The sequence below is a fragment of the Anomalospiza imberbis genome, chromosome 13 (genome assembly GCF_031753505.1).
Source record: "Anomalospiza imberbis isolate Cuckoo-Finch-1a 21T00152 chromosome 13, ASM3175350v1, whole genome shotgun sequence".
Classification (NCBI taxonomy): domain Eukaryota; kingdom Metazoa; phylum Chordata; class Aves; order Passeriformes; family Viduidae; genus Anomalospiza; species Anomalospiza imberbis.
This window is the reverse complement of record NC_089693.1, coordinates 6,764,973-6,788,533: the sequence shown is the minus strand read 5'-3', so window position 1 is coordinate 6,788,533 and position 23,561 is coordinate 6,764,973. Positions and strand designations below refer to the sequence as shown.

The 23,561-nt window shown below is 49.4% G+C and overlaps 1 protein-coding gene across 4 annotated transcripts; it reads left to right on the top strand.

Moving 5' to 3' along the window:
- Positions 1–3: 3 nt before the first annotated feature.
- Positions 4–18,461, top strand: KLHL25 (kelch like family member 25). 4 transcript variants are annotated; one of them, XM_068203695.1, is made up of 3 exons: positions 4–155; positions 10,184–12,014; positions 16,903–18,461. In XM_068203695.1, the coding sequence occupies exon 2, from the start codon at positions 10,201–10,203 to the stop codon at positions 11,968–11,970; it is 1,770 nt and encodes a 589-aa protein (XP_068059796.1). In that variant the 5' UTR covers positions 4–155; positions 10,184–10,200; the 3' UTR covers positions 11,971–12,014; positions 16,903–18,461. The 4 variants fall into 4 exon arrangements, with proteins under 4 accessions (XP_068059796.1, XP_068059795.1, XP_068059794.1 ...); XM_068203694.1 differs by lacking the exons at positions 4–155; positions 16,903–18,461 and adding exons at positions 3,957–4,048; positions 12,219–14,135; XM_068203693.1 differs by lacking the exon at positions 4–155 and adding an exon at positions 3,958–4,048.
- The last annotated feature ends 5,100 nt before the right edge of the window (positions 18,462–23,561 follow it).

Here is a 23,561-nt window from a genome sequence, read left to right as displayed (position 1 = left end):
AGCGCCGATCCCTGCGTCCCGGCAGCGCCGATCCCTGCGTCCCGGCAGCGCCGATCCCTGCGTCCCGGCAGCGCCGATCCCTGCGTCCCTGCGTCCCTGCCACCCCGCGCTGGGGACTTCGCGGCTCACGGAGATTTCGGCTCGGCCAAGCGTCGGTGAGTGTTTTCCCCCCAGATCCGCGTTGACGCGCCGCTGCCAGATCCCCTTCCAAGCACAGGGCTTGCTGGGGTTCGGAGCGGCGGGGCGGGGATGTGCCGGCCCCCGGCAGGAGGGACCATGCGTGCTGCCCCCGGTACCGGCCCGGGGCTCGCTAGGGCTTTGGAGCATCGTGTTCCATCGGCAGGAAGAGGTTTAGGGAGAGGAAGGTGTTTTCACTTCTAAAGCAAAGCAAAAAAATTAAACTCTAGCGATTAATCTCATGAATCTGAAAGCCGGGTGGCATTGCTTTTTGCTTCGGGTTTGTTTTTTTTTTCCTCCTCTTTCGTCCCTATATATAAATATTTCCAAACTATGCTCCAAGGGACACAACTTCCATTGACCTGTGATGAAATCAGTATTAAATCAGTTTGAACAAGCCTGTCTAGAGAAATGTGCAGGTTTGTGTGAGTGACTGAGCTGAGCTGACAGAGGAGAAAAATAGTTCTTCCTCCTTCTCCTGTCCTCACAGGCCCCTTCGCATTTAAAAAAGTTAAGAGCCTTTTTGGCAGTTGGGTTTTCTAATTTTTTTTGTCTTTATTTTCTTTATCTCTCCACTTGTGATTGTTGGGGTAGGGGGCTTAGACCAGCCAGACCTGTGCTTGGAAAATCTGCACTCAGCTTTGCATAAGCAGACAGCCGAAAGTTTCATACTCTTCCAGCCGAGAGTCCAAGTGTCATGAGTACTCAGTTTTCCTTTCCTGGCAATCTCTGCCTGTGTTCTCTTGTGATCTGCTGGAGTGATTTCCTCAGCCAGGGTGCTGTGGCATTTTGTAGCCTTCCTCCAAACATACCTCTTCCTCTCCAGGACAGATCAAGAGCCACAAGAAAAAAACAAGCAGCTCTGTAACCTTTACACTTGGACAACTTCCCTTGTTTTTCCTTCTTCCTTCCTGCATCTTGTGACACTTGTTTTTATTGAAGTTACCTTAGGAGCAACCCGAGCTGTGTAACACAGCCCATGTGTTCTGGTGGTGGCCAGCTGCTGCTGTTGCCTCAGCTGCTCTGCTGACTGTCTCCATCCAGAGTTCTGAGCTCTCCTCTGCTTTCTTGTCTCCGCTCCTGAGCTCTCCTGTATGTTCTGCTCTCTGTCCATCTCTCACAGAGTATGACTCCTTAATGCTATAAGACCCTTTCTGGGGCCTCTCTGTTTTCCTGGTCCTGTTTTCTGCTGCAAATCAAGTCTTATCTGAAAACATATTTTGTCTCTTTTGTGTCTTTAACCCCAGCCATCTGCTCTGGCTTATCTTTGTGATAAGCCCAAGTAAAGCACTTGGGGAGGAGGCATAGGTGGAAGTCTGCTCTGCAACAGGAAGTTGTGGGGTGACACAAGATTCTCAGAATTAGAAGCAGATTGAAAATTGCTGCAGAGTTGCACCATAATTTGGACATGGGAGACTGTAAGCAGCCTCAGCGCTGAAGAACTTAAATTTCCCACTCCTTTCTTGTCCATTTTCTCAAGTATTTGAGGATTGTTATCTGAAGTCCTCCTGCCTCAGCATGTGTGTAGAGTGTGGTATCCTCTCATGCTGTGTTTGGGGCAGGCTCAAGTAACTCAAGTAGGGAGGTTGGTGTCTCAGATGTGCTTTTGCAGAGGAGTTAAGGCCAGTTGAAAATGGTTTGACTGAAGGAACAAGGCAAAGTAAATTTGTGAAGGCGACAGCTTGGGGACAGATGACAAGATATTGCATACCATGTATTCCAAATGTGTGAAAATGAGCATGAGTCTGATCCATAAGATGGTTCTTCTGGCTCTGGGGGGAGTGCTGGACATGGTCTGGTATGGAGATAAGGAGTGTGTGCATATCTGTGTGTACATATGCCACATGTGAATTATGATAGCGTTTTTGTCCCCGTGACAGTGACCAACCGTTCCCAAAGCCTGCAGCACTTCAGGGCCTTCTTAGCAGTCAGGGGAAGTTTTAGGCAATGTTTAGGAGGCGGATGAGTGAAACACGAAGGGCAGGATGTGGCCCTCTGTGGAGGTGGAAGAGGACAGGCAGAGTTGCGAGGTGCCATGGAAATGGCAGCATTACAAAAGAAGTGTGGGGCACTGCCTTGGCTTGGCCCTGAGTAGGTGGGGCAGGACAGGCAGAGCTGGCCCAGGGCGGCCGTGGCAGCCGCAGCGCTCGCTGTGCTCAGGGTCTGTGGAAGGGACAGGTTTGGGGCCGTGGCAGCACTTGACCTGAGGGCTGGATTTACTCCCCTCTTCCACGGGCTGTAGTTGAATTGCAGTGCGTGTAGCTGGCATTGCTGAAAACAGTGGCTGCAGGGATGCTGGCTAGGAAGCATTTAGCTGTAACAAGCCATCCCAAGCCCCCTGGCCTGACCTTTAGCCACCATCATATCGCTCTGTCTTTGCTTATCAGCTTTATATCCCCGCAGTGACTATTAGTATCACTCCAGCCATGGCAGACAGCTCTGTCTTTCCCCATTGCTTGAGCCTGGGAATGCTGCATATCCCATAACCACTGTCTACTTGTTGACCATTAGGCTTTGCAAAGACTACCAGTTTTATATGATAGCCTGTCACATTGTGGCGAGGCAAATTGATTACTGTACCACACTGGCAATCGCTCTGGTCTGCTTGCATTGTGTGCAGGATGCCCGGGGCAGCCTGGGCTGCTGCAGGGATACCACAGTGGCACAGAACGTGCAAGCTGAGTGCATGGTTTGATGCTGTGTGAGTTCTGAAATTAAAAAACCAGAGGGTTTTTTTGTTCCTTCTGTCCAGAGCCAGAGGGCAATAAGCAATGCCCTGTCTTGCAGCCCCAGACCCTTCAATATCTGTCAGTGCTTTACAATCCAGTTGGGAATGGCTGTCCCCTGTGCTCAGCAGCATGAGGACCTAATCCATTCAGGAGGCGTGAGGGCCTCCCATCTCCACGGCTCTGAACTCCAGCCAGATTTGCAAATGAGCAAACCAAACCTGGCAGTTGTACCACGATCTCCTGCCTGGCAGGGGAGTGGGGAAGGCAAAACAAAACCCCAGCTTAACTGGCCGGGCCCAAAATTGAAATCCTGCCCTGACAGCAGGCAGGCAGACAGACCTGTTTGGTGTGAGCATCCGTGACAGGGTTTTTGGTCAGCCAGGCCACTGGAGCACTCAGCTCTGCCAGCCTCAGAGCTGGGAGAGTGGGAGGATCTGAGTAAGATCTCTGGAGTCAGCAGCTGCTGTGGTTATTCTGGCATTAATTTGATGTATACCACATCTCATCTCCTAAACTCTCCCTGGGAAGTGGCATGTGGTTCCTGTGTTTGAAGTACCAAAGGCCTTTTGCCTTTGCAGCACATTAGCAAGTTTGGCTTGCTTGAAAAGGACTTTATCCTGCCCAGATGGGGCTGGGGTAGGTACTGCAATCAAGTAGACTGTTCCCATTCTGGAGCCTTTTTGGGTATAATTTGGAAGAGGGAATTGTGAACTCGCTTGCCTCCTCTGCAGCCCCCATTCATTTTGCAAAGCGCCTGTGATTGATCTGGCAGAATGGGGCGTATTCACAAGCAGAGCTGGAGGGCAGCAGGAAGGACAAAACCCCACCACAGCCTCTGAAATGAATCACAGGCTCTGAAAAGATCTGCTGGGGTTAAGGCGTAGCAGTGAAAGGCTATTGTCTGGAGCCTGGACTGTGGCTAAAAGCATTATTTATCCCAGTTTGGGTAGTGGTTGTAGGAGGGCGTGGTATTCCCAGAAACAGCAAAGCCAGTGTGCTTAGTGGTGAACATGAACTTTATTTGATTGTATCACAGGTAGCTCAAGAAGCTTTTTGGAGTATCACAACTGCAGAGTAGCAAGTCCAATACCTGATTTGCAAATAGAACTGCATGGATTGCATACAAAGAGGATTTCCTACAGGTATTTTTATTGTGGTTGGGGCATGGTTACCTTTGATTCAGATGAGTGCATGTCATAGATTTGAGTCACTACAGGCCCTTTTACCAGTGCTTTTGTGAGACAAAACAAGAATCTCACTAATTGGTTCAGCTTATGGCAATAATGTTCTGATTTTCTATCAAGTGGCATTTAGTAGATTCTTGTGGTGGCTGTAGGCTCAGAGTGGGGCATGGGTTTAAAGGGAGGAATGGTGGGTACTACTGAGGATGGGATATGAGAATATGAGTGGGATATGAAACTCAGACTAAGTTTCAAAATGTTCAGATATGTACCCAGATCTTCTCCAGACAATCTGATTCCTGGAGCCTACAGAATTGGGCTTGGAAAACCTCCCAGTTTCTGTCTGAGCTAACAGAAGGAGCCTTTCACATGGTCTCTCTGTTTTCTGTCTAGGATGTACGGCTAGACTAGGAAGTGAGAAAATGAGAAGAAATGATAAGGATGCCTCCCATTCTCAAAGGTTGGGGCAGGATCAGAAATTCTGCACTGGGGGGATGGAGTCAGCTGCCTTTCCTTTGTTTGCCTATTTGCAAATCTGGTGAAACATCAAGAGTTTGTCAGGAAGGGCAAATCCAGAGTGATACTCTCTGATTCACAGCAGTTACGTTGTCTGAATTCCAGCCTGCAAAATCCCAGTTGCATCTTTGCTGTGTTAGTCATCCTGAAGAGAACAGGATCAAATTTGGCTGACACAGACAAACCACTAAATTCACTGGAATTGCTGGAGATGAACGCAACCTGCAAGAGAGCAAAGTCTGCATGCAGGCACACAGTGTGGACAGAGCAGAGGGCATGCCTGGGAGATGATGTACTGAAGGTCCCGTGCTGCCCACCTGGCAGCAGCCCAGGCTCCACACTCAACAAGTGTGGTGCTGCACTAAATGCCAGGTGCAATTTTAATTCCTTTTATCTCAAGCACTCTTGACAGAAGAGCATTATTAGTGTTGAGCATTTCAAGCAGCTCCAAGCTGCGTACCTGACGGTTCGCTGTGTTATGCAAGGACAGGAAAATCATCTGAAAACATCTTCACATTTGTTCCTTCCCCTTTCTTGTTTTTTATGTCTCTCCCCCACCATCCTTTCCTGTTTTCTGTTGGGTTTTTTCTGCTTTTGAAGCTCAAGCTGCCTCTGAGTACGTGAATGACTGCATGTAACAGATCCCCTTTCTCAAACCTTTTGATGGTCTCCAGTGCTGGGAAATTGCATCTGAAACATGGCTGTATCTGGCTCTGTGTTTGACAGCATGATGCCTCATTGCTCTTTCTCCTAAGCAGTTTTGCAAGGAGCTCTTCCCTGTGAAGACAACACAGTTAGGTGACTTTTATATTTCTACTTTGCCACTCTCTACAGTAAAAAGGGAGAAATTGGTTCAAAAGCAGTAATTTTGGCCTAGGATAATGCTGCTGGCCTAAGCACCAGGTGGTGGAGTCCATGAGAGCATTGGAAAGGTGCAGATATTTGGGATGAGAGAGCAGGCACATTACTATGATCCCACTGCTGTCAGGGAGAAGCTAAACTTTGACTGAATTCAAGACAGTGTTTCACCCGACAGGGTTGATACTGTGAGATGGAGAGAAAATAAAAATGAATCTTATGCCTGTTGTCACTGGCCATTCCAGGTGGGTCTGCTTTGATTTGGAAAGAGTGTCTGTATGGTGTAGTGCAGCCCATGCATAAAGGGGCCCATATGGCTTTTTGGGAATGAAACTGCTACAGTGTGAGCAGCTTTATCCAGGTCTTCTGAGCTGAATCAGCAAGGAACCTTCCTGCTTATTTATTTACTTATTTACAGCTTTAAATAGTTCATGGTTGAGTGGGGCACAAAAAGAAATGTGTTCTACTTGCTTCTTCTCTCATGGGCAAAACAGAAAGTGCCAGCTTTGGATCCTGGGACTTGGGATCTTTGTTGGTGTTTAGCCAGCCTTTATGATCTTGGGAGAACATTCATAAACCCTGTAGTTTTGCTTTTCTAAGCAGAAACGATTCTTGATACCCTGAAGTCCCGTTGGGGAGCATATTAATCACTCTCAAATCTTGTCCTCTTGAAAGCAAGCAGGATCTCAGCTGGTGATTCCCTGCAGGTAGTGAATGAAATTGGAGATTTGTGGAGAGCCTGTTGGTTTGAGATGGAGGGGGAACCCCAAGCCTGGCTAATTATGGTTGATGTATCAATAGCCTTTCTGAGCTATCCTCTCATATGCAGATCTTTTGTGATAGGGGACAGGGCCTGATACAGCTTCAAAGTATCTGTCTAAGAGGCACTTGGATTTTTCAAGCGGTGGTAGAGTGTCCCCTGAGGTTCTCCTAAAGGGCCATGCCGGCAGAGCTCTGAAAGGGTGACCCATCAGCCTGGGAGGGAAAGTCTTCTGCTGGGGTGTGGTCTGTAGGAAGCAAAAGGCACTGGGACAGGAGAGCTGTGGTTCTTCATGTGGGGAGTTTGGCCAGCTCTGTGCTTTTGTTTTTCCCCTTGTTCTCTTTGCAAGCTTTGTCCTGTCCAGAGAGACTGCTGGGGCGTTTCTTCATGAGCTGAGATTTGAGGGGTCTTTTTTTCTTGAGCCAACTCCTTCCCTCTTTTAGGATTGCTGTCTGCCCTGTCTGGATGAGTAGAAGGATTTTCAAAGCAACCTTATCTTGCTCTGCTGGAAAAAACCTGTCTTTCCCATCCTGGCTGTACAAAGGCTGCAGACAGCCAGGGGAATACTTCAGCCAGCAGACAGCATTGGATAGCTGTCAAAAAGCTGATGCCCCTCTGCCCTCATCCATATGGAAGAAGGATTATTATCTGCCTCTGTGTGCAGTAAGATCCCTTTAAAAGGTTATGCAGTAGATACTTATTTTTTCAATAACTGCCTTTCGAGGGAAAAGAAATGAATGCAGCATGGAAAAATTCAAGCCCCAGTTTGTTCAGGTCATGCCGTCTGCAGTTCCCATTGACATGGCTGTTCCACAACAGCTTCCTGCATGATGGAAGATGCAGCTGGGAGTCCTGATAACCCCCGGGCTCTCACAGAGCAGGTGGTAGCTTGGCAAGGGCCACTGACAGGTTGCTTTTGTAAAGTACTCCTCATTCAGAGCGGTTCTGCTTTTTCTCTTTAGTTCAGTAGTTGGGTAAGGGAGCAAGGAGTGTGCTAGGGGCCAAATTGTGCTCTGCATGCATCTGCTTCAGAGAAGTGCACGTGTCACAGGCCCAGCCTGTTCATGGCTGCAGTTAAACATGGCTTAAATCGAAGCATTCCTGTGCACATCATGAAATTGTAGGAGATACTTTGACTACAGGCTTCTGAGGTTTGTAAGCTGCTCCATTTTGGAAGAAACCTGCAAGATAAAGTAGCTGCTGCCTGCAGTTTCTGTTTGTCTGATATGGGTAAGATGATGCCAAGGTCTCTGGTAGACTGAGGCATGCAGTGAGGGGAAGGATTAGTGTGTGCCACTTTTCTGCTTGTGCCCAGCTATGGCAGGATCCAAGAAGCTCTCAGAAAAAGTTGTTTGGGTGTTGCTGAAAACCACTAGCAAGGCTTTCTGGTGAGATGGCCGCACTCCAGAGTTCAGGGGCTGCTTTAGTTTCAGTTTAATGGTCTGTCTGGTCCTGCTTGTCTGTGACCAGTGACATCCAGTATCATAACCCCACTCCAGGAGAGGCCAAGTAAAGGGGCTCTGACTGTAGCCTCTTTAGCTTTCAGAATGCCAGCTGTGTTGGGGGTCACTTGGTGCTTGTAGTGTACATGATAGAAAGAGCAGTGCTGGGAACTGGACTGCAACCTGCCAATTTACTCCCTGGATATTTTTCAATATGTATAAGATAGAAATATTATTTGCCTCCAAATTCCCTGGGATAGATATTTGATGCTGGAAGCCTGAAATTTGAAATATGTGTGTGTGGGGGGGTGCACACATATGATATATGTGTGTGTCTTTATGGGTATGTATATATAAAAAATGGCCTTGCTGCAGCTTTTATATAGACATTTCAATTTCTAAATGACCTGCTCCTTCCACTCTGAGTAGGTGCTTTTAATCTTAGTGTCAGAAAAATCATTGCTGCCTTCCTGCAATCTCTGTGTTTGTTTCCATAGCTGTCCTATATAAATTGCTTCTTTTTTTGTGCATAAGCAAATCAAAGGTTAACACTGAATAGTTGACCTGAGCTGTGAGAAAAGAAAGCCATAGCAGTGGCAGGGTGGTTTCTGAGGTTGTAGGAATAGGAACCTAAATCAATAGCTTTTAGCAGACTCATAAATGTTTCATTTGTATTTCTCTCTTCGGCGTTGACATGGGAATCCAAATAACCCTTAAATTAGTGTTGTTCCTGCGCTAGATGTTGGAAACATTTCCTTCAGATGCACTTCAAAGTGCTGTTCCATAATGGCATTTTCCTTCCTGTTTTGGAGCCTTGGTTTCTGCACAGCCTCCAGTCACGAGTGAAATGAGCTTGTCAGCCCCTATCCCAGGCTGCCAGAGTGTGGGCCATGGACATGGACATATCTCACCCGAGTACCCATATAAGTGTTCCTGCCCTGACTCAGAGGCTGAGTAGGACTTGTGGCTGCTTGGGCAAGCTTGTTGTTTCTGCATGGAGAAGCACAGAGACTTTTGGCTGGACTGTGACACAGCCCTGAGGAATGAGTGAGGCCTTGAAAAGACCAACCTCAATAACTCTTGACAGCGCGTGGGGAAGGAGCAACATGCCCACAACTGTTTGTCTAATTCAGACTCTTTTGGAGGTGCTGGAGAAGCAGGGGCAGGAAGCTCATGAGCAGAGCTTGAGTCAGGCAACTTATCTGGCCACCTGCCTCCTCCTGAGGTCATCCACCCATGGAGTGTCGGAGGGTTGAGCAGCTCCAGGTCACTGCCAGGTCAAGACTGTGACCTGCTGGCAGTCTGGGAGCACAGCGGCCATTCTCTCAGCATTTTGTGGTTTCCTCCAAGACCCCAGTGCTGGCTGGGGAGGACTGGGCTCATCTGCAGACCTTGTGTTTGCAGGCTGGAAAGACCCTTGAGAAATCCCAGCCTGTGAAGAGCAAGTTAAAAGAAACCCCATCCAAGCAACATTAACAAAAAGAACCCATCTAATAAAAAACCCTTCCTCGACTGTCTTGTCTAAACAATGCAGTGACTGGAGTGAAGGTTGACCCCATTTTGATTTTTTTCAGGTTCATTTTTCAAACCTCAGGACAACTTCTCTGTTTACTTTCTCCTATAAGAGGGGGCTGTGCATGTGTATCTGTCTGTCTGCTTTAGTTACATGGGAAGCAAAATACAGCTGGCTAATGTATTTTGTAGTAAATTACTTGGATTTTATCATCTAGATAGTATTAATTTGATTAGTCCAAAGCGGTTTTCTTCTGCAGGCAAGGATTGGTATCAGGTAGCACTTAAGTGAAATAGTAGTTAATAAAAGCTTTGTGTTTGATTCTGCCTGTCTGGTAAAAAATATAATTTATGTTTTTCTGTTGTCTTATTCTGAATAGAATCTGTCCGGAAAAATGTTTAAGTCACATGAGGTGTCTGGTGAGTTTTATCATCAAAAAGTGCAACAAATGGGTTTGGTAAAATCGGTTCAAACTTTTGGCTTCTGCTGATAATTAAATATTTTGTAAATAAAACCTGTAGCAGTTGCTTTTCCTAAACCTGCAGTAATCTACATGAAAATCAGAAGCCAAACTTAATTTCTGCTGAGCCAAGAACAGACCAATGCCCTTTATCCTGGATAGTCTGCTCTCTCTATGCTGTTTTCTAAGGAAAAATGACTCTTCTGCGGTTTGCCAATACCCTCTGGGGGCTGTTGAAACGATCTACACCAAGTTTGGGGTTTGATTGCCTCACTTTGTTACTCTTTTGTTGAAACCAAAGCAGAATTTCCCCCTTCACCCCGCTCTGCCTTCTCGCCCTGCTCAGCCTGAGTTAAATTTTTTGGAGGATGCAAGGGTGCAGGAGGAAAGGGCTGTGCAAGCCAGGGTGCAGGAGCAGCCACGGAGCAGGAGCCACAGGGATGTCACCTGGTGCTTGGAGATCCACTGGCAGTGTACCAGGGTTGGATAACTAATGCATGTGTTCTCCATGCCTCTTATCAGTCTGGACTTGTTTGTCTCCCTGCAGGCAAGAGCTCTGTCACCATGTCCGTCAGCGTCCACGAGAACCGTAAATCCCGCACCAGCACCGGCTCCATGAACATCTTGCTTTTTCACAAGGCCTCACACCCGGACTGCGTCTTGTCCCACCTGAACACCCTGCGGAAGCACTGCATGTTCACCGATGTCACCCTTTGGGCAGGGAACAGGTCGTTCCCGTGCCATCGGGCAGTGCTGGCTGCCTCCAGCAGGTACTTCGAGGCCATGTTCAGCAACGGCCTCCGGGAGAGCCTGGATGACGAGGTGAACTTCCATGACAGCCTCCACCCAGAGGTGCTGGAGCTACTGCTGGACTTTGCTTACTCCTCTCGGATCATTATCAACGAGGAGAATGCCGAGTCCCTCCTGGAGGCTGGGGACATGCTGCAGTTCCATGATGTCCGAGATGCAGCGGCTGAGTTCCTGGAGAAGAACCTCTACCCTTCCAACTGCCTGGGCATGATGCTGCTCTCGGATGCTCATCAGTGCCGGCGGCTCTATGAGCTCTCCTGGAGGATGTGCCTGGTCAACTTTGAGACTGTTCACAAGAGTGAGGACTTCAACAACCTTTCCAAGGACACTCTGCTGGACCTCATCTCCAGTGATGAGCTGGAAATCGAGGATGAAGAAAAGGTCTTTAAGGCTGTCATGCAGTGGGTGAAATACGATCTGGATGAGCGGAAGGCTTATCTCCCAGAACTTCTTAGGAATGTTCGTCTGGCTTTGCTTCCTTCTGAATGCCTCAAGGAAGCCTTGGCTTGCGAGGACTTGATCATGGTGGATGAAAGGAACAAGCTTGTCCTGGATGAAGCTATTCAGTGCAAGAAGAAGATCCTCCAGAATGATGGGGTGGTCACCAGCCTCTGTGCCAGGCCTCGCAAAGCTGGGCACACCTTGCTGATCCTGGGAGGACAGACCTTCATGTGTGATAAGATCTACCAAGTGGATCACAAAGCAAAGGAAATTATTCCCAAAGCAGACCTGCCGAGTCCACGGAAGGAGTTCAGTGCCTGTGCCATCGGCTGCAAAGTGTACATCACTGGAGGCAGGGGCTCAGAGAACGGGGTCTCCAAAGATGTTTGGGTTTATGACACTGTGCATGAGGAATGGTCCAAAGCTGCCCCAATGTTAATTGCTCGGTTTGGGCATGGCTCAGCCGAATTGGAAAACTGCCTGTATGTGGTTGGTGGACACACTGCAGTAGCTGGAGTCTTCCCTGCGTCTCCTTCTGTTTCCTTGAAGCAAGTAGAGAAGTACGACCCCATATCCAACAAGTGGATGATGGTGGCTCCGTTGAGAGACGGAGTGAGCAATGCTGCGGTGGTGAGTGCCCGGCTGAAGCTCTTCGTCTTCGGTGGGACCAGCATCCATCGAGACATGGTGTCCAAAGTCCAGTGCTATGATCCAGCTGAGAACCGATGGATGATCAAAGCCGAGTGCCCGCAGCCCTGGCGCTACACGGCGGCCGCTGTCCTGGGCAGCCAGATTTTCATCATGGGAGGAGACACAGAGTTCACGGCAGCCTCCGCCTACCGCTTCAACTGCGAGACAGACCAGTGGACGCGCATCGGGGACATGACAGCCAAGCGCATGTCCTGCCACGCCCTGGCCTCGGGGAATAAACTCTATGTGGTAGGAGGGTACTTTGGCACTCAGAGGTGCAAAACGCTGGACTGCTATGACCCTATGTCAGACACGTGGAACTGTATCACCACGGTGCCTTACTCGCTCATCCCCACAGCTTTTGTCAGCACCTGGAAGCACTTGCCCTCGTGATGAGGGGCAGGGCCTGGGGGCTTGTTTCCAGGAGGTCAATGAAGGTAAGGGTCTCCTCCTCTTAAATTAAAAATTACTGTCTTGCCTCAATTGTATCTCCACACACCATGCTGAAGCCACAGGTGTTGATGAAGTAATTATATGGGAAGGGAACATTTAAAAGTGGGATGCAGAGCCAGGAAAGAATAACCAGCTCTGCAGTGCTCTAATGTAAGTTTAGATAGTTCCAAGAGTTCTCTTATTTCCAGGTGATCCTCACAGTATCTTAAGAGATACATCTACATAGATGGGGCTCCTCTCCCTCTGCTCCAAGGTAGTTGGATGTACCAGCCTCACCCTTATGTGGGGGAGTAGATGGGCAGATGAGTCCACACCTGCTCTCACCATGGAATACATCCTGTTCCCATGCAGTTGAAGGAGTTAAGGTTCCTAAAAACACTTGTGTGTGACTCCTGGCAGGTACCAGGGCAATAAGTGCTTTGGAATGTCTCAGTAGTTTGATATTTTTACTGATTTTCTGGGTGATGTATTTAGAACTGATGAATATGTAGGCAAGTGACCGTTGGAATGCCAGCAAATCCTGGTTCTCTTTTTATGCTCTCTGTTTACATTTCAGTGGGTAGCAGAAGCAAAAGCACAGAAGCCATGTTGCATTTGATGGTCTTGGTGTTTATTTATTGTCCAAACAGTTGCTTGTTAAATCAGAACTTCTGAGACTTCTGTGCAGACCTGAGTGGGAGGGAAGGGGTTTTGTAACCAGAAGAAGAATCTGTTTATCAGTGTTTTGGGTTGTGTGAGAATAAGAAAGTTGGTGGAAACCCATGATGTTGTGTCTCATTCTGGCGCTCCGGTTTTCTCTTGCTCAGGGAAGGTGCTCCTGCAGTGCCCCTGGGACAGGGTTTCTGGTTCCTTCTCTCTCCTTCCCAGTGGGGTGTTTGGTTGCCATTCTGCTTGTCAGTGTGGCTCCACAGGGCTTTGCATGTCCTCACCAACCTGTGCTGAGATGCAGCTGGCCTGGCAAAGCCCAAAAACACTTCTCTTCTCAACTTGCATCGTGAAAGCAGCTAGTGATACAGGCAACACTTAGATAGCATCACCTTCCCAGGAAGTCAGTAACACATCTGCTAGCTCAGTGTGCAGGTTTCTCAGTGCCAGCAGCACACACAGCCCTGCTTTGGTGGTTGCATCCTACATCCCAGCCAGCTGAAGGAGCTGGGAAACCCTCACGTATGGGTGTGGGATTGACAAGCTTCACTTACAGTTTTATTTGGAAAGTGAGGACTACGGGGAGGGAAATTCTTCCACAGACTCATCAAAATCCACTTCACTTAATACAGGGAAGAAGGAATGCTGCCCAACCCCTCTAACACCCTCTCACTTCCCTGCGTTGCACTTGGTGTGGTTGGTGTGCCTGGGAATCGCCCAGTGGGTGAAATTGTTGGCACCTCCCAGTGATCATCTTTTTTGATGCCAGGTGGGAACCAAGGAGGAGTTCCTGGCACCTCAGCCAGGCATTGGCCCAACGTGACCACCTGCTTTTCTCAGGTGGGAAAAAAATCACCCGATATTACTCTGGCCTTTGTGAAACACCTGGCTTTAACATGGGTTTGACAACCATGAGGGCAGGGGAAGAGTGGAAAGGGTTAAAATGAGACCTTAAAGTGTTCCCAACACTGTAAGATAATGGCCTTTCCAAATTCTCCTCCTCAGGCGTTGCCTAGCATCTGTCACAGTGGCTCAGTAATCTAATTAACTGTCACTCGGCTATTAAATATTGCAGTGAAGACTGTGAGGACTCCATCATTTTCAGCTCAGGTCAATGGGGCCTCCCTTTAAGAGCCATCCCAGAGCTGACAGTTAATTTTCTCTGGTAGCAGATGCGTCTGAATATTAAAGCCCAACACCAGCCACATGGCTGGGAGTAGGAATAGGGAGTAGTTTGAGATAGGAGTCAATTCCTCAGCCACTGAATAAAAAACAGTCTTCAAAGTCACAGTGATGTTATTATCCTCTCCTACCTTTTTTCCTCCCTCCTGTATTTGGGTTCTTCAGACCTAATAAATAGCTTTGTGGGGGTTGTATTGATACTTCTTTCCCCCCTGTAATCAGGAGCCTGACACAAGCACAGAAAACTAGGAACTGCAAATAAAACTGGTGAAAAGTCACTGTGTGAGGGTTTTATGTGCTTTTTTGGCTCTGCCTCCCAAGTCTTCGGTTAAAAGAACTATTTAAAATACATGCAAGCTCTTGCCAGAAAGAATGTCTGTCCACGTGATTTTTCTAGAGTGAGGTTTGTTTTTTTTTTAGTAAATTTTATTTCATTTAGTGAGTGAATGTCCCTGATGTGTACATGCTGCCCACACTGCAGCAGCCACATCCCATGTGCCTGCCTTGGCTGTCCTGGCTGTGCAAAAACTGGGCTTGGGAACTGGGGTAATTGGCTGTAGGATCCTATGGCTATGATCCAGTTCACCCCATTGTCCTGTTGCAGGTCTGGCCGAGGAGTTTTCTGGTTTACAGCTCCCACCATGGAAGGTCTCTGCTCATACACCTGATTTGGCCCTTATGGGATCCTTCTTCAAGTAGGGATGCCCAGAAGGCAGGCTGGCCAGCACCTGCCCACTTTCCTATGGAACTGCCTCCCCTCACCTGGAAAAACTCAGGAGCAACCACCCCTCAGAGCAGAGCAGGGTGGGCTGGTGGAAAAAGGCCTGGGCAGTCACATGGCAGGACACAGTACTTCGTACTCATGGAAAAAACAACCTCCCACCCATAAACTAGTCCCTGAAAACCAAATAGTCTGTCCTTGACAAATGTTGGTCATCAGCCACCCAGCCTGCTTTTCATATAAAGCATAAATCTGATCAGCTGGAAAAGCTTCCTTGAGGGCATGGCCTTAGCCCTTCCCAGACAGAGCGGGGACACGTTTCAGCAGAGGTCCCAGCACTGCTGCCAAAGAGGCCGTGTGACATTAATTTAGTGCTTATTACCCAGAGTTAATTCCAGGGATCAAGTGTGATTAGCAATATGAAATGTGAAAGCCTCATCCCCTCCCAGCCGAGGTGGTGGAGCCATAGGGGAGGCAAAACATGACAAATGAGCACTCGGCTAATAAAGACTCTGTGTTGATAAGGACAAGTACAGCCCAGCCCGGGGGAGGGTGGTGGGTGGTTTGTCACAGTCCTGTGCAGAGACAGGTGATGGGGACAACTTAACCCCTCCCCAGAGGTGACTTCAGGCAGCACCAGGAACAGGTTCTCCAAGCTGCCTGTCTCCCCATTAAAGTGGCTTCTCCAAACTATCTGTCCTGTGTGACACTCATTTTCACAGAGCAGAGTCACAGATGGGGGTGGGATGGTCACTTCAAGTTTCATGGTGCAGCCAGGAAGGTGACTTAGAAAGAGGAGTCACTGCATCCCTCTGTGCTGCCTCCTGAGCCTCAAATGCTCTCCTGGGGTGGAGATGTTGGAATTTCCATCTCCAAACAAACAGGACAACCCAAACCCTGTGGCATCAAGAAGCCAGGGGTTCCCCTGCTCAGAGGTTCCTAACAGGTGCTTTTTAGCTCCTGCAGGACCCTCCTCACAGTCTTCACTGTAGGGAGCAGAGGTTGGTGGCTGGGCAGTGCTCAGGCAGTGATTCCTGGGATACATCCAAAAGCTCAGAGTTGATTTTGTGGCTTCCACTGGAGCCCTTTGGTGTGTTAGCTCCCATGAGGGCTTCCCATGGCACCAGCAGCTGGTGCCTGCCTTTGGGTGGGCGCTGAGTGACTGAGGCTGAGGGGTTTTGAGGCTGTTCTGAAAACACCTGAATTCTGAAGGCACCCGAAATCTGAACTTTGGCCCCAGAGCTCCTGCAAAGATTTAGGCCGCGTGCCAGGCCCTGAGCTGTATTCCAATACCACACTCACACTAGGAATTGGGTCAGTTCCATGGCTTTTCCTGGTTATTATATTACAGCTTAGATAACAGGCCTTTTGCAAAGACACTTTTACAGCTGCCTGGTGTGGCTCCCTTCCACGTGGAGCAGTGCTTTCACCTTGCAGTGTGCATCATTCCCAGCTCCATCCACAGAGCCCTGCTCACAGAAAGGCACCTTCCCATGCCAAGACCTGTGAACCTGCAAAGAGCAGCCCCAAAAAAAAACCTCACAGAAAGGCACCTTCCCATGCCAAGACCGGTGTACCTGCAAAGAGCAGCCTGAAAAAAACTCAGGATGTCTCCTGGCTCCTAGAGGCTGCTGCTCACCTGCCTGCTGCTGGGGTGGGTTGTTTCTTGCAACCTGCTGGAATTCCTGGAACCAAGTCACAGCTGGTTTCTCCCTGTGGCTCCTAGGGAAACCCATTTGCATGTGTATAATAGGGAGGCCGGATAAACAGGGATTGCAGTTTTTCTGCCACTGCTGCTCTTTCCAAGTGGCTGGTTGTCTCTGAAGCCAGTTTATCAAGCAGTGTTGGAAGGGAGTGGCTGGCCTGGGGAGGAAAGTCGATGAAAATCAGGCTTTTCCTAACCCTGGGCAGATGGAAACATGTGCAGTCTGAGCTTGGCCCCAGACTGTATTAATCAACCCCTTGGAAATGTCAGTGATACGGATGTTTTTGGAGCAACCTGTGGAAAAAGAGAAAAAGGGTCTTTTTGTTTTCTCTGTTTCTGGGCCCTCCTCCCTGCCCTAAAAAAAACCAGAGTGAAAATTTTTCCCTCAATTTTTCATTCCCTTATCATGTCCACCAAAGTTTGCTACCTGGCTCTGAGCCCTCCCCTGGCGAAGCCCCCTCTCCTGTCCTGCACAAGCAAAGGACACCCCAACTCCTAAAGAAACCAGCTGCTTTCCACCTCCACCCACCTCAGGGAGTCAGGGTGGAGGTTACCCCAGCCCTGTGTGGGCTGAGCTGAGCGTCACACCAGTTAATGAGCTTTCTCTTTCCTTCCCCAGATGCCAGAGTCACATCCATGTCCCCTCTCTTGCGGCTGGAGCCAACACAGTGACCGAGAGCCTCCTGTCCTCCCGCACAGGACTCCAAGGCAACTTCCATGTCCCTTCCTGACAGCAGGAGTGGGAGGCACAGCTGGGCTCCCACTGCCTCACCAGGGAGGTCACCAGCATCACACCAGAGGAGTCACCAAGGGCTACCCAGCCCCACCACTGGTCACTGGCCACTGAGCAGGGATGGAGCCGAGTGCGCTGCCTTGCCAGGCTGGGCACAGGGATGGCTTGTGGGCTACTATGGACCAATAGGGTTGGGGAGATGGAGACTGTATCCCTCAGCAGTTGGTAGTCCTTTGGGCTGGGTAGCCCTTTTTGTTACTCAGGTTGGGGGCTTAAGAGATATTAATATGTTTTTCTCTAAGGCAGTGAACTTGCCATTGGCAGTGCTTGCTGCTTGGGTGACTTGGAAGTGTTTGTTAAAGGGAACAAGGTGAGAGCACCTGGTCCTCCCCATCCTCTGGCCATTTCATGGAGGCAATGGCTATTGAAATATTAAAACACAGGATCTTGGGATGGCTGCCAGCAGCACCACATACTGTGACAAAACAGGGCAGATGCCTTTTGGATTGTACTTTGGGCCTTTTAAATTTTTCCCCCCTCCCTTTCCTCGCTGCTGTGATTTGGTCAGAGGATGGGTAGCTCCCCACACACAGCTGCTGGGAAGAACACAGGGCTCCGTTAATGTGCCAAGGCAGCAGCACCACTGCCAAGATATTCCCCAGATAAAGCCCACTGCATGCTCAGAGCCGGTCTGCTGAGCTTCCCTGCGCGTGGGTGAGGCTCTCATTATCAAAGGAGCAGAAAAAGGGGTGCAGTGGGGAGCACTCGTGCCTTGGGAAGGGTCACCATGGCTCCAGCAAGGCTTCAGAGGGAGAGCAAGAGAATTAGGGTAGCATTGTAGGGTGGGCTGGGGAAGGATCCCCCTCCTTCCTGCTGCACCCCACACCCTGACTTCCCCTTGGAGAGAGGTGAGCATTTCTGACGGCGTGCTTCCTGCCAGCGGTTGGGCTGAGGCTGCCCCAGGTTATCCACGCACGCTGGCTGCCAACTGTGTTTGGGATTATGCATCCAAGAGCTGTCAGCCCGAGCCATTCCTCATTTTGCTGTGGAGGAAGGCATGTGGATTTCGGCTGTCAGTACAGGGATGCAGCTCCTGGCCTCTCTGGGACTGGCCACTGCTGAGGACTGGTCCTGCACTGCCCCAGCATCCTGCTTCCCTGCACAGCAGATCTCCAGATTCTCCAGGCTCGCCTCACCCCTGGATGAGGCTGGGCTGTAGCCTGGCCAGCTGAATGATGCAATGCCATGAAAAGCCTTGACACAGCTTCAAACAGCAGAGGTCTTTTCGGAGCAGCGGGTGCCCGTCGCTGCCGGGAAGAACACACGTTCCGCACAGCCAGTCTGCGATGAGCTGGATGACGTTTATTTACATCTTCTACTTTTTTTTTTTTTTTTTTTCCCCTTCAGCTGCTTGTGAACTTTAATAAAAATGATGATCTGGGAAACTGCTTGTGTGTTTTTCACAGGAGTCTTCATTCAGAAGTTGGATTTAGGTCTAATAACAGGGCCGAGGACTAATAACAGGGTTGGCACTCCATGGGGTGGTTCACAAACAGCCTCCAAAGCAACCAGCCCAGCTGTAATTATTATTGCTTCAGTGCTTGGGAAACTGAGGCACAATGTCAAGTGTCTTGTCCAAGGTTAATGGCAGATCTGGGAATTAAGTCCAGGGCTCCTCATGTCCTGAGGACATCATGTGGCTCTCTGTTCTACAGCTGCTCTCACTCAGCTCATCCATGCCATGGTTTCAGGAGAACTTGCAAGTGTGCAGTGCTAATAACACCTGCCAAATAGGTTGAGGGGCCCAGCGCAGACACAGCCGTACTCCTGCAGGGAAAGCCAGTAATTTCCAAGGAAGACAAGAAGGATTCATGCTTCTGTTTTCCTTATTTGTCTTCTCTTGGCTGCTGCAGCTCCCAAGAAAGGGGCCTTTTGACAGGAGAGATGTGCTTTCCAGCTGGAGCTCCTTTCCATGCTCCCCTTCATGTGCATCTCTCCCCATCCCAGAGGAGCACACGGAGGCACACGGAGATTCAGCCCTGCTCTGGGAACACTCTGAGAGGGTTTTCCCTCCCTGCAAGACCAGCAGCTCCAGCTGTGCTCAGGGCTGGGATTGTGGGAGCATTGCTCAGAGCAGCAAATCAGCACCAGGCAAATTTGTATTTGCCTCCTCTTGTAGCAGGGGCTGTTGGGCTTGGGAAGCAAAACTTCCTATGGGTGTTATACAGGGTCTCAAAGGGATTTGGAGCCTGAATTTCTGAGCTGCAAAGGAGACAGGGAACCTGTCCCCTTGCCTGCAGGAGCTGGGTGGGCAGCAGCATTAGCTGATGTGAGCTGGGTAGATATGAGTGTAAGGCTCCATAGAAAAAGCTCATTAAAGACCCCTTTGAGAAACCAATTCAGGGTAGAAATTACTGTTTGATGAGCAGGAGAGGGGGAAAAGAGGAGGGGGGGATGTGAATGAAATCCCCTATAGTTTTGTTGATTCAGGTTTTATATGCAACTCTGGGACTTTAAATAGCAGCTGGGGAGGCTTTGCAATAGGCTTGCTTTGATATGAGCCATGCAGAGACCTGCTCTTTTGTATTTATTCTGGAGCTTGCCTGAGAGACAATTCAAAAGCAATCAGCAGCTGCTGTGACAGCAGCGACCTGTTGCTATGGAATTAGAAGTAATGAGAAATACAAAGGTTTCTTGGTTAGCAGCAACAGAATAAGAGGGGAGCAGGAGATAGAAGTGGTTGTAACAGAAAAAAGCTACAGCCGGAGCCCGGCTGGCATTTAAATGGGAGGTACAGGGGTAGAAATGTAAATGTGATTTGTTTTCCTTTTAAAAAGAGCTCTTTTGCCATCTCAGCAGGTCAGGCTCAGCTTTGTCTGGGAGTGAGCACTTAGGAAAGTCTCGTCTGGTGGTGGTGCTGGATTTGTGTGTTCCCAGGCTCCTGGGAAACAAGCCCACACTCTATAGCCAGCCCTCACTGTGGGGTGCCAGAAGCTCAGACATTTTCCCCATGGAGTGCCAGGATCTCAGCATGGAGATCCCTGGAGGAGCAGGGGGGCTCATCCCAAACCTCCCTTGTTTTGCAGGGCCCAATCCTACAGCAGAATTTGGGCAGGATAAAGCTCCTTTCTACGCACCCTCTGGCCCTGGCTGGAGCCTGCCCATGAGCTCTCTCCACCTGAGTTCCCCAGCTCAGTAACAGGGTGCTTCTCACTCCAAAAAACACTTGGGAGGAGAAGGCAGGGAGATACTTGGAGGTAGAACCAGGTGGGCAGCTGGCATGATCAGACCTCTTTCCCCAGGGCCTGAGCATGCTGGACGTCCCTGGATGCAAAAAGCTGATACTTCTGTGTCTTCTTTAAATGAAACTCATAGTGCTTTATTGGGTTTTAAATATGCATTTTCCCAGCCTGACCCCAGCTGCCCTTGAAATAATACAGCTTTGCAATGAAGCCCTGCAGGGAATTATCATCTGAACCCACTCCCTTTGTCATGAGAGTCAATTAAAAGCAGAGTAGCTTGTGATTTAATAGCTCTGGTGTCTGAGGGAGCCCCATATCCATCCAGAGGCCGACTCTGGTATTTAAACACATTATTGGAGAAGAGAAGCACTTTTTTCCAGCTATCCAATGGGCTTTCAAATTCATCCATATCCATACAGAACACTAACTCCTCCTGTCCATGGCTTGTCATCTTCTCCTGCACATTAATCAATGCCCCAGCATTGCACATTCTCCTTGCAATATATCCCACGTGAAATTGTTTTCCTGTTTTCCCATGCACCCTTTCCCTTGGGGTAAACCAAATAGGTTTTAATCTCTGAAGACAGTACAGGCTCACAAAATGCCATGCATGGAAATGCTGCTCTGTAAGCAGTGTTTGAGTTAAGCTTGCAAGAGCAGGAGAAACCTTTGCCTGCAGCTCCCCACAACCAACTGGGAATTTAAACGGGGCCCAATCCGTCTTGCTCCAGTGCAGAGCAGGATCCCGGTGCCCTCCAGGCACAGGCAGCAGTGCTGGGGGCCCCAAGGTGCAGGGGGCTGCTGGGAGCCAGCAGCAGAGACTTCCAGTGGGAATGAATAGCCAAGGCTGAGCTCATTTATTCTTCCTTCCTCACAGTCTCTCTTTTCTTTCCATTTCACCACCTCCTTATTTAACATCCTGGGCTGTTGTGCAGAACCATCACCCTGTTTTGCAGCAGTGACCTACTTTGCCACAACATCCCGACTTCATCACTGAAATTGCAAGCTCAGAGCCCACCCAATCCATTCAGTGTTTCTCAGCTAAATAACAGATCCAATTAGGTGGAAAAAGCCTGGCTTTCATGCTGTCAGTGCCTGGACGTCTCACTTCCCACTCCCTAGCACACGCTGCACCACCGAGGGCTGCGGCTCACAGACGGGGCCCCTCTGTGTTTGTGTGTTCCCCGCCAAATGAATTTGGGGGAAGGGTTCAAGAAGACTGATCCTGGCTACTCAACCTGTCTTTTCATTCTTTCTGACAGTCTCTGAGGACTGCAGAGCTCAGGAATCAAGTAATTTGTGGATTTTCAGTTCTGTCTGTCCTGGGAAGCTCTCCTTTCCCAGCAGAGGAGTCCATGACTAGGCCAAGATGGCACAACTTGTGCTTGTGAAGAATCACTTACAGCCAGAATGTGATTTAATGACTGACAGAAAGACCTGTCTCTCACTCCTGGCATCATACCTATCCCCAGTCCTGTGGGTTTATCCCAAGCAAACATTTTAATTCTGCCCTTTACTGCTGCCATCACTTTTCTTCTCCACCACAGCAAGGCTCCTTATCCCTACAGCCCCAGCGGCAGCCAGTCCCCAGGATGCTGGCTCCACTCCATCGTGGGGGATAGCTGGTTGTTAAAAGGGATGAATAGAAACCAAACAAGGGAAGAAAAGCCTAAGGGCCACCAGGAAAAGCCCTTTTGGTTTCTACCTTCTTTGGCTGGGTGGGATGGAGGCCATCCCATTGCCCTGAGGCCAGCCCAGCAGCACTGGGGCCCGCTTGGCTCCCTGGCAGGTGCAGGGAGGAGGGTAAACACCCTTCACTCCAGTTCTGGGTCATGTCTGGAGGAATTACACAGGCACACACAAACAGGAGCTGCTTCCCCATGGCTGCTTCCCAGCACCCAGCAGAGCTCCCGCTGCCTCCCAGCCGCTCTGCCCACGCTGCCGCCCCGCCGGGATCACGGCTGCTCCCGGCCTTCCCACAGGGTTTTGCTAATGACTCACCACTCCTGCTCGGCTCTAATTAGGCTCCTGTCTAATTAGGCTCACTGGGAAGATGTGGCTGGTGAGAAGCAGCCCTTTGGTGAAAGGAGAGGGGAAAGAAAGAGCATCTGGAGAGGCCGGAGGGAGAGACGCCAGGCTGTGGTGAGAGGTCAGGGGGGATTGGGAATTGTCAGCTGAGCTGCATCTGTGCAAGGGATGGACCATAAAGGGACTGGAAACAAGTGCCCTCTGTACTGACATACAGAGGAGCTCCAGAGTGCAGGGAGAGTGGGGCTGGGGGAGCTCATCCTGAACCGGCATCCTTGGGCATCCCTTGGGAACCCTTGGGCATCCTTGAAACAGAGGCAGGAGAGCAAAGCCTGGTTTGGGGGAGATTCAAGAGCTATGAAGGCAGCTTCAGGCAAGACAAAAGGGACGCCCACTGTCTACCCATCCCTGAGAGAGCTGGGGGTGCTCATATCTGTTGTTAGTGTCAAGTATTATTTTCTACTTAATTTTTACATGGTTTAACCTCCTAAAAATCAAGGCATTTACCATATTTAACATTCTTGTAGCAAATTACCAAGCCCCAGGTGCCTTCAATGGCAAAGGTAAGTCATTACCATTCACCTTGTAGCTGATCACAAGGCATCTCACTCACTCACTGCACTAATTAGGGTTTTGCCTTTCCTTCTCTTAATAAACTCTCCATGAATGAGTGGCCTGTCTGCAAGCCCCAGCCCAGCTTGCACCTGTGTCCTTCCAGACCTCCAGTTTCCCTCCATGAAGGCAGTGTCCAGGACTGAACCCAGCAAGGGCAGGGAAGGGGAAATGCAGATAATGCAAATGTTTAAGGTATCACTAAACCGTATTTCCAAAGAGCCTCTCCTGTGCCTGTCAATGCTCCTTTTAGAGGCTCATCCCATCCTAAGGATCCTGTATGACCCCTTTTAGGTCAATGTGCCAGTGAAAATCCAACCACATCCAACAAAGCCACAGAGAGATTTTGCTCTAGCTTTGGGTGCCAAGGAAAGGCTGGGCAAGAAAGCCGGGATGCTCAGAAACCCATCACTCTTTCTTGGGACCATCTAAATTGATTGATCCCTGTGGTCTGGAGAGAACATCCATTTCATTGTCTTAGCTGTGCCGTAATGGCTCAGAGCATGGAAATTGTGAGCACACGAAATTATGGAAATCTGGTTAAGGATAGTCAAATTAATATATGGAGGTGTCCTGGAGCAGCAGGGCCCTTTGCTTTCTCCTCTGCCCAAGGCAATTTGCATTGCCTGCCCAGGCTTCCCCCTGGCCAGTGGAAACAGGGGG